Raw genomic sequence first — 10,711 nt, forward strand, 5'->3', positions numbered from 1 at the left:
CAAAAAGTAGTGCACAAAAGGAAAAAAAAATGAAATCGTGAGCTTTTTCGAGCTCTACATATTTTATATCTTGTAATGAATGCTCTCAGAAAGCAATTCTGGCCTTGGTCTCCTTTCTTTGGCAGCTTAAATGTGGGGCGTGGAAGAAACACACTTACAATTAAGAACAGTTTTAGAACTAAACAAATTTTTTTGCATTAGGATAACACTATTGGCTAGAGCACGGTGGCCCTCTTTTCAAGCTGATCGTCATGATTTTGATAAGTCATTCTATAATAATGATTATTACAACAATATACTAAACAAAAAACAAAAACTATCAATAAACAAAACAAAGTGTTTTCGGCACCAAACCTTACTATATCCACAAGGGTTACGGGGTAAAAAATTCGATAAAATAGAGCCGCCAAACCGAAAAAAAAAAACAAACAAAAAAACGCGCTGGTCAAGGTTGGGCTCACCAGAGCTCAATCAGTGTCTCCCTACGGATTTTCAATTCTAGCAAACACCGTTGAGTAACAAATGATGGAGGGATCGTTGCAACTATAGCTAAGTCAGTTAATTTGTCTGAGAATCTTGCGTCTGTTCTCAGGTAAGGAGGTTCGACATAGAAATATTGGCAAAGGATCACCCGATCTTCTTCGTCCCTCACGTGCTGACTCTCTTTGCGTGGGAGAACATTGAAAAATTTGTCAAACGGCAATGACAACCATCTACTATCAATCGCACTCCAGCGTTTCTGAAACTATCGCACGCAGAACTCTAAATTACTGAATGTTGTAAATCGCGCTTTCTATGGCAGCAGGACATTTGATGGCGGTTTTACATGAAGAAGTCCGATAAGCATTAGGTTGGATTAAGTGCATATCGTCTCACATGAATGTTTCTGCTTTGGATTTTTCTCGATTTGACTGTCTTGTCTTGAACGAATTGCCGCCTTTGATTGAAGTGTACTTTGAGGTGGACTGGGTTCTGTTTGAGCCGGATCGCATTCGGATCCCTTCCGCGTACAGTAGCACTGAGGGCGATGCGGAATTTCTCGTTTAACATCATGTACAGCCATGGGTTTACCGCACTGTTTGCGTGACCCAACCAGAAGCAAAGGGTCATTACGTAATACGGAAGTTTCCAATAGAGGTCAGGACGATATGCAATAAGTAAATGAAAAAAGTGAGCCGGGAACCAACAAAGAGCGAAAGCAGCAGTGATTATGACGAGCATGCGCACAACTCTTCGCTTCGTAATCTCGTTACGTTTCTCAATTTCGGACGAAGCTTCACCCGGCATGCTTCGGTGCCAAAGCGTGAGGCAGATCCGAGAATAAAGGGTAATTATTATGATAAGTGGAATCAGGTACATAATTAGAACGAGGTAAGTGTAGAAACCCCTCGTCCCAAATTTGCCAAGCTCTTCATGTTTTGGAGCGCAAACCAAACCCTCAGTTTGAGGCCAATGACCAAGCCTCCAAATAATAGCAGCTGGAATGGAGAAAATCATTGCACTCAACCAAATAAACACAGTTAGGACTCTAGCCTTTCGAAACGTCTCAAAACGGTGAAGAGGACGGGCAACTGCAAAGTAACGATCCACTGACATAATCAACAGACTTAAAATGGATGCGCCGAGCGTGACATAAAACGTGAAAAACGTAAGCGAACACGTGACATTTCCAAACATTCCCGTTGCCCATACCCCACCACCGTGCAGGATATGCAGGGTGACAGGCATAGCAATCAGAGCCACCAGAAGGTCAGCGACGGCCATGTTGACAAACAGGAAACCAGTCAGCGATCTTGTTTCTGGTCTTCTTTTGATGATGAAGATCAGAAGAAGATTTCCGACCACTGCCACAAATATGGTCATCGAATACAGTACTGTGAAGATCGTCTTATGTAGAGAGCTGAGGCCAGGTGACTGCCCTGTGTAAAGCAAACAGAGGAACATTTTTTTTTTGTCTGGACGGCTTAGTCTCTCAACCAGCCGCAACATGAAGAAATCATTTATTTTCTCCTGATTCATATGGTAATCAGTGTTTTGTATCTGGTGATTATTTTTTAGATTCCGACATAAAAGCACCAAAACTCGAACCAAATAGGATTTTAAAGGAGTCTAGACAACAACCTCACGAAAAATAAGATAGCCTGGGATTATTGGAAGTACTTTCTAATCAGTCCATTAGAAATAATTCTTTTAGCCTGTTATGCCTTCATTAATCGGTTTTAATCATATCAAATATTTTCCCGTTCGGCCCTCCCACCCGTCGAGTGAAGAAGAAGTAACTGAAGTTATTAGCATGTACTTTTTTTTCGTCCACGCCCCGTGTGTTAACAATCACATCATTAACAACAATTTTCTTTTTGTCTGGACGGTTTAGCCTCTCAACCAGCCGCAACGAAAAAAAAAATCACTTGTTTTCTCCCGGCTCATATGGTAATCAATGTTTGTATCTGATGATTTCTCTAGATTCATACATAAACGCACGAAAATTCGAACCTAATAGGATTTTAAAGGAGTCAAGACAGCAACCTCACGAAAAATAAGATCAGCATGGGATTTTTGGGAGTACTTTTTAATCAATCAGCGCTCCCGAAAACCAGAGTGAAAGCTGACGTCGATGGGGCCCGACTAGTTGACGAGAGCCGGTCTGGAAAAGCCTGTATCTCATGATCTTGAGTCAGATATTTTCCCGTTCGGCCCTCCCACTCCGTCGAATAAAAAGTAATTTACATGTATTTTTTTTTTTGCGTCCGTGCCCTGTGTTAAAAATCATATCACTAACCTTTAGTTACACTCGAACAACATTTTTTTTCTGGACGGCTTAGTCTCTCAACCAGCTGCAACATGAAGAAATCGTTTATTTTCTCCTGATTCATATGGTAATCAGTGTTTTGTATCTGGTGATTATTTCTTTAGATTCCGGCATAAAAGCACGAAAATTCGAACCAAATAGGATTTTAAAGGAATCTAGACAACAACCCCACGAAAAATAAGATAGCCTGGGATTATTGGGAGTACTTTCTAATCAGTCCATTAGAAATGATTCTTTTAGCCTGTTATGCCTTCATTAATTGGTTTTAATCATATCTATTTCGGCTTTCTTTCAGTTGCCTTGTAAGAGGTGCCTATACAGTAAGAGAGGCCATTGACGCACACGAGCATGGCATTAGTGGTCATTCAGTAATGATAATGACGAAAGCTCTTTTGGTAATCAGCGAATTATTGACTCGCTATCAAATGGCATTTATTGAATTTAAAACTCGTGAAAAAATGCTAAGGCTACGGAAGCACGACTGCATGTTGAAGCCCCCTAACCTCAGAAGAAAAAGGTCACACGCATACAAGATAAAAAGTGACGGGAGAAAGTCAATGACGCATGACGCCATTTGATTGATAAGCACATGATGGCGTTGAGTGCGATTTACTTTGGCTTAGATCCCATGATACTACAAAGTTATTTCCTCTGACACGTTTTTAAGGTGCAAGTTAATTACTGGGATACCTGTGGTAGCCCAGTCATAAAATGCCTTTGTTTTTTTGTCGTCTTTTTTTTTTTTTTTTTTTTTCCTCCGCCACAAAATGGAAAAATTGCGCAATAGTACCTAGAGGTCATTGGGCCCTCAACAGCATGACAACGAACTGTGATCCATTAAGGTGTTCACATGCTGATCACGCGTGTTATCCCTCAACAGCATGACAACTGTGATCCAATGAGGTGTTCACATGCTGATCACGCGTGTTATCTTGATGATGATTGACGTTGTCATGCACAGACAGGGCCGAGTCACATGATGAATCACGAGATTTTGCTTATAAAACTCTTTGGTCAGTTGTTTTGTATTTCAACGTATTTGGATTGCAATCTCCTGGAGCATTATGGCGCAAACGCGCAAAATACTTACAGACGCATATACAAGTCGTATTAATCGCGGCTAATCCACACTGAAAGATGTTATTGAGCGGTAATTTTGGAACGGATTGAGTCGCGAACGCTTGAAAGCCATGAAAGCCTTGAATGCCTTGTATGCTAAGTATGCCAATGTCTTAGTTGAAAAACGTTACTTGTTGTAAAAAGCAAAATCTGAAATCTGAAACAAAACTGCATATACTCTATGCAATCTATAGAACAACGCTACTACCGTGAGACTGAAGAACATAACTATAATGGATGCAAACTGCTTGGGAAGAAAGACGACATGTTGGATTCACTTGATGGCAAGGAACGTAGCTACGATAACAGTACGAATGGTATTAATTTCACGATCAGAAAGGTGAATCTTATGTTTGTTTTCATTGTAGTTGTATGGATATTCTTTTTTAATAAATACGTGATCCAAAACCTTGTGTTTTTTTGTGTAAAATGTTATTATGTTAAATATTGTTTACGCAATTGTCTTGTCACAGGCGGCCCAAGCTCACGTCTCGAGAAAAAGCCAACGCGTCACGCGTTGTGTGACTCAGTGTTAAGTTACGAGAGGAACTGCACGTTATAAGGAATAGTACAGGGAACGAAGTATGGTCGATTTACAACGATACACATTTCAAAATATGAACAATTTTCTCGTAAAATCAATAAAACTTACTCATACCCTTTGTATCCGTTGTATTTTCTGGCGATTTCTGCCGTTTTAAGCTTGCTTTACCATCACTGTTATTTACGTGATCTAATTTTATTACGTTGGTAAAATCTGTACCGCAGACATCACACCAACCAACTCGCGCGCAAAGTAAGAAGACTATATTGAAGGCTTGAAATAATATTGCGATCGATTTTCATCAAGAAATGGGCCAGGAATATTCCACAATAGTGCAAATAATCGTGAAGGCGGATCGCAGAAAAGCGATTGCGTGACGCTCGGTAAGCTGTAAGATGACATGTTATTATATACCAGACGTAAAAACTCTTCAGATTCTTAGTCTGCATTTTGTACCCACTCTGCAGTCTGCAGTCTATATTTTTTATCCGGTCTGCAGTCTGCTGTCTGCATTTTGTACTAACAGGTATCCGTGGCACCAATACAGTTTATTTTTGGTTACATTTATTCGCAAAACACACATAATCTACCACAAAATACCTGTTTTCGTTCTTTCCCACATTAATATTCTTCTCTCCTTTTGTAAGAATGTAGACATCACTCACAATGTTTCAAGTAATCCACCCACCCTACAAAAAAGTAACTCTTGCATGCATAGCATGCCTATGTTTTGAAATAGGTCTATGCCCTTGGCCAGACTTGAGCGCACTATTTCAGTATACTAGTCCTACACCCGTAGTATCACTACACTTGATTCCAAGGATCCAGTACCATCCAGTTATCCCAGGTACCCTGCTCACAGGGTCTAGTTTTCTATCTAACTAACTTCGCGATGAACAGATTAAACAGGCGACAAAAGAGATGCTACACGTTCTCTGAATTTTAACGCCTCGACTGTAAAGAAAAACAGTGCTGCAATGTCTTAACAAGGACGTGCCTTTCCTTTCAACATACACCGAGACTACCGCAGCTAAATGATAGCATCCTGTTATTGCATACCGTGGCGACGTCAGTATGCAACGAGCTTCCTTCTCACGTCTTCCCAGTTTTACGTTGATAAATAACACCATAATCAGTTCAATGTAAACGATTCGTTTCGCTTTCTTCCCATTCGAAGCATTTCATGGAATGACAATCGTAAAATTACACGTTGTTCAGTTGAACATAAATCTCTAGTGACCCTTTCCTTTCAAGCACATACCATACAATAAATTGTTTATTTGGCGAAAAATATGTTTCATAATCTCGTCAAACGAGTTGAAGACAGACAAAATGCTACTCAAACGACCATTGGCCACAACGGCAAGACGTGAATATGAAAGTGATCTTCGCAGTTATGAACACTACTTAAGCAGTAACGAAAAGAAGGCCTGAAAAAAATTCAGGACTGTACGGGATTTGAACTCATGACCTCTGCGATACCGATGCAGTGCTCTACCAACTGAACTAACAAGCCAACTGGGAGCTGGTCGCTGTGTTGGTTCCAAATAAACCCGTGAAGTGGTGAATAAACGGCTGTGAATATATGAAATTCGTATCCCGTACAGGCCTGAATTTTTTTTCAAGCCTTCTTTTCGCTACTGCTTAAGTAGTGTTGACTTTATCGAAATATTATCGATGACTTTATCCGCAGTTCAAATATATGAATTTCTTATATTCACAGCCGTTTAAAACGACAAGAGTTGAATTTAACGGAAAGAGTTGCCATATCAGCCTTGTAAACACAGCAAAAATGAGTAGACGATAGTTGAATAAGGAAAAAAATGCTTACATGACATCCTACATTATTCTATGCTTTCTTTGAAAGCCCTTTATCAATCACGCAAAATGTTTGAGATTCGACTTACCGTCAGAGGAGTTCTCTGTATCTGTAGAGTTTATTGTAGTGTTCATCGTAATTTTCAAGAGTGTACTTCTTGATGTCAGCAACAAGAAAATATGTTTCCTTTCCGACTCCCACACCTAGAACTGACAAAAAGTCGCATCTGCTGTTTAACACTTTACGCATTTGGAACACGATAGCACACATTGCTTAAATTGCCTACGTATTTGTAAAGTTAATCTAATTAGCGAGCCTTTCAATCAAATTAATATATCCAGAAGTTAGGATGATAAGGATATATTACGACAGAGCGGAAATATAGGTTTTCACAAGAAAGATATTCACTTGTGTATGATACCTGAAATATTAGCCACATACTGTGTATATGGAAGCCTACAGCCCAGTTCGTAAATGATGCTGTAAGCTGATAGAACATTCCAAAAATTCTAGGCATGCCTTGCGACAGGGAATTGTCCGTAAAGAAGGCTCAATTATAAAATGTTAGGTATATTATGAGTAATAACACGGTTGCTTTCATTTAGAAATTAACCATAACTATAAATATTTGCAGTAAATAAGCATAACATGCACCTCTTTTTTTTTTTCTTTTTCACTTTGAAGATAAAAACTTTCCAGAATGTAATGGATGGAAACTCCATTTAAAATACTTAATCTTACTCTGTTAGATATTGAGAGTTTTGCGAAGAAATGAAGAGAACTTTGCTCATACAGTTGCTGGTTATGTTAAATGAAGAAGTAAATAAGTAAGTGAAATAGGTCGGAAAGGAAGCGAGCGTGAGTGGGTAAATTGCAAGTTGTACGTATCGAAGAAAGTGTGGTAGATACGTGACAGCAAATTTCCGAGTCTTATTAATTTATCAAGGCATCAATAGCATAATAGCTGTGGTTTTTTTAGTAAAAGTCTTATTAAAAAAAGAGAGAGAGAGAGAGAGAGAGAAAGAAAAAGACAAAAGAAAAGAAAAGAAAAACTTATACAGAGTAACAAGAATGACTATGTGTCACGCTAGTTTAAAGCTAAGGCCAATTTAAAAAAATACATTTATATTTAACAAAGAGAACGCTTGGAACTACTTGTTATCTAGTTTTTAACTAGGTTTCTCAAAGTCTCACCGATCCAAGATTCCTACGTTCAATAAAATAGTTGACTAATTATGATGAAATTTTCTTCCTCAGGAACTTTGTTGACGTCATAAGAGAACGTCTAATAATAGAAGGACCAACTATTGATAGTATTGTTGGCGATCTTCCGGCAATAAACATTCACCGCGGTAGGGATCACGGCTTACAAACGTTCGTAAAATTCCGCGAGATTTGTGGTGCAGGCCCAAGTAATAACTTTGGTCAACTTCGTAATACCATAAATCGCCCAGAGATCATGAAACTGAGACAAGCCTATGAAAATGCAAAAGACATCGATTTATTTGTAGGCGGCATCCTCGAGTTTCCCACTCTTGGAAGCGTGCTAGGTTTTACGTTCACCTGTCTTATGACCAAGCAGTTTAGACATCTGCGACATGCTGATTGATTCTGGTATGAAAGAAATGACCCTATTGCCGCATTCACTCTTCCTCAGCTTGAAGAGATACGAAAGACGTCATTGTCCCGAGTATATTGTGACAATACAGACAACGTGATCTTCATTCAGAAAAATGCCTTTAAACTCCGAACTGGTAACAACGGAGACAATCCTGTAATCGATTGTGACTTTATTCCCAGAGTGAACTTGGAAGTTTTCGGAGAGGAGGAAGAGCCCTTTGGTAGGTGTTTGTTAACTGTGATTAATATAACTCAAATACACTTGAGGTATAATTGAGTGGCACTTCTTAGCATGAGTCATTAAGCAGAAGTATTTTGTATAGTATGAACTGTCATTGAGTTTTACACTATCTCTCCCCTCCTGGGGATGTAACTGGTTCGAGACAGTGAGAACTGTTATAGAAGACATAGAATCCTGGAGAAATGCTGCACATGCATCTTAATCTTATAGTCGTTTATGCCGAGAAAAACTGGATAATTTCTGACATTTATTGCTTCAACAAATTGATATTTTCATGAGGCCCATGATGTTTCTTACTAATCTCTGTTAAATTGATCGACAGTCACGGCTCTAAGAAAATGAGTTATACAATTCGTTCCATTTTTTTAGGTAATAGCTTCATGTTCATTTTATCGAATTTTCATCTGTTGGACTGTCTTTTCTTGAGATACGATGCGAGCTTTGCGCTGTAAAGGCATTATCTATCAACTTTTGATTATGTATCCTGCTGACATTTTTGCATGGCTTGAGAGTATCAAGCAATAACTGTTGCTTTCTCATCACTTTCCATAGATGAACTACCGGGTATGCCTATTGTGCAAGGTATGTGGCACTGCATTATTCTGTTCGCAAGATTTTGTTATAAATCACAAATTCCAAAACAAAATGTAGCTGCAGACGAAGTTTTCTAAACGTCATCGCAAATGCTGACACTAAAATTTGCCTTTATAAACTAATAGCAGAGGTATGCTTATTATTACGAATATACTTGATCAGGAGAAAAAGAAAGGAATCTACAACGGATATCGATAACGCGAACATAAACACTCACAAATAAAGTAACGCTGCACGATATAAGCGTGGATAAGTAAGCTAGCCCTTCTGCGAAAAATCAAAGGAAAAAAACGCAAATGGACACAAGTTTTGCTTGTGAAGCTTTACTTCTTCCTTCAAGACAATTTTTACCTTTTCCACTTCTTCTTGCGAAGGGTTTTCATGAAAACATAGTTAGTCTTTTCAAATTTTTTTTTTTTTTTTTTTCTGGGAAGGTTACCAGTCAGCCGTCTCCCTACATACAATATGGGGCATGCACAACTGGCAGTAAAAAAATATGGTGATTCTCAAACCTGAATAATTAATCGTCCACGTGGGACTATTATAATGCAGTGGAAGTTCTTTATCTATATATATTTCCATCATCATCATCATCATGGTAAACAACTTCGTCATCATTGTTATTAATTTCCATTTCTTGTTATCTTATTTTCTCAAGATTGTCCTCAGGACTTTGTTCCATTTAGAGGTGGTTGTATCAGATTCTTCCTTACCCCTACCATAACATTCGAGGCTGCAAGATCATTTTGTATGAGCTTTAAGACTAAAGACAATAAACTGGGAGATCTTATCGCGATTCGATCACTTGAAGAGAATGCTGAAGTTGTTTATCTTGCCCCTGATAAAGGTACGTACTATAAAAACACGGTGTGACAAACTTCAATGATGATCAAGTTATCTTCTGAAAGGTCAATTCAAAACGCACTCCAGTTATTGATGCAGTCAAATCTTCAAGGCCCACAGAAAAATAGAAGGAAAAGTACGAGAAAATATTAGCGTTACTTATTATTTATTTATATATGTTTTTTTTTAAATTTTGAAGTTTAAGGATGGTACTGAGAAGTCTCTTTTCCCGTAGGTTCTCTTTGTGATTGCTCGTTGCAATTAACATCATTACCCTTGTTTGAACATGTTTCCAAAAACAGATAAATGAAAAAGAAGGATAAATAGAAAAAAAACTGAGTTTATTATTTCCAAAATAGCTTCAATGGGGACTCAAGGAAAACAAGCTCCCGACTAACAGACTATTTATACTCGTACATTCGCTCTGCATAGAACTAAATGTTATTATGAAATAGCTTTAATGGAGTTGGTATATCTCGCGGCTCAGAGCAGGGGCCTTCCTCAAAACACTAATGAGGTGGTGTGAATCAAAATTTAACACGAGATATCTTTTCATCAATTCATCTTTTCTCTTCTCTAAGGGCAAATATATTACATTGGTTTGATGGACTTAGAAGAGGAGGATGTTTTTCACCTGAATGGAGACACAAATCCAGCTCCATTTCTCAACTTTCCACCTGGCTTTCCTCAAGATTTGAAGACTGAAGAACAAAGAGACTGTGTTGTCTTAGCAACGCATCCGGATACCACTTTTTCACTATGGTACACAGTGCCTTGCACTAACAGTTGGGCTTTTATATGTGAGTGTGAAGGTCCGTGCTTTCAGTCCACCGTGGCTGTTTAAATGAAAAACTATAGACTCTCGAATAAGTCACACCGTAGACGAGAATCAAGCTGTAATTTTAATTAGACTGATATATGATCTTGAAGTTTTCAATCACGCCGTGACATTATACCGAGGATCCACAATACCACCGACATAAGTAACATTGCGCGACTCCCTCAATCGCGCAATGTTACTTATGCCGGTGGTATTGTGGTATGATGTCACGGCGTGATTGAAAACTGATTAAAATCATGAATTAAAGCGTTTATTGCACTTTTTTGTCAAGTAATATCAAT

The 10,711-nt window shown here is 38.5% G+C and overlaps 2 protein-coding genes and 1 long non-coding RNA gene across 3 annotated transcripts; 2 read left to right on the plus strand and 1 right to left on the minus strand.

The window, feature by feature from the left end:
- Positions 1-32: 32 nt before the first annotated feature.
- On the minus strand, positions 33-6,591 carry LOC149045147 (prolactin-releasing peptide receptor-like). Its single transcript, XM_089208023.1, has 2 exons — positions 6,380-6,591; positions 33-1,919 (listed from the first exon to the last, which is right to left on the minus strand). Exons 1-2 carry the CDS (start codon positions 6,423-6,425, stop codon positions 847-849), a joined length of 1,119 nt encoding a protein of 372 aa, XP_089064149.1. The 5' UTR covers positions 6,426-6,591; the 3' UTR covers positions 33-846.
- On the plus strand, positions 3,596-4,570 carry LOC149045148 (uncharacterized). Its single transcript, XR_016187082.1, has 3 exons — positions 3,596-4,028; positions 4,123-4,268; positions 4,402-4,570. It is a non-coding gene; the product is annotated as an uncharacterized LOC149045148 (long non-coding RNA).
- A 993-nt stretch (positions 6,592-7,584) lies between the features above and the next one.
- LOC149045149 (C-type lectin BpLec-like) lies at positions 7,585-10,541 on the plus strand. The gene is made up of 4 exons (XM_089208026.1): positions 7,585-8,132; positions 8,705-8,734; positions 9,405-9,593; positions 10,171-10,541. Exons 2-4 carry the CDS (start codon positions 8,719-8,721, stop codon positions 10,431-10,433), a joined length of 468 nt encoding a protein of 155 aa, XP_089064152.1. The 5' UTR covers positions 7,585-8,132; positions 8,705-8,718; the 3' UTR covers positions 10,434-10,541.
- Positions 10,542-10,711: the final 170 nt, after the last annotated feature.

The sequence above is a fragment of the Pocillopora damicornis genome, chromosome 5 (genome assembly GCF_964200805.1).
Source record: "Pocillopora damicornis chromosome 5, jaPocDami1.2, whole genome shotgun sequence".
Classification (NCBI taxonomy): Eukaryota; Metazoa; Cnidaria; class Anthozoa; order Scleractinia; family Pocilloporidae; genus Pocillopora; species Pocillopora damicornis.

Excerpts from the sequence above, each read along its gene's own strand:
- LOC149045147 (XM_089208023.1), bottom strand. The coding sequence starts at position 6,425 with ATGAACACTACAATAAACTCTACAGATACAGAGAACTCCTCTGACG. Across the intron at positions 1,920-6,379 it reads TACAGAGAACTCCTCTGACG|GGCAGTCACCTGGCCTCAGC; the intron begins GTAAGTCGAATC and ends TGCTTTACACAG.
- LOC149045149 (XM_089208026.1), top strand. Across the intron at positions 9,594-10,170 it reads TTATCTTGCCCCTGATAAAG|GGCAAATATATTACATTGGT; the intron begins GTACGTACTATA and ends CTCTTCTCTAAG.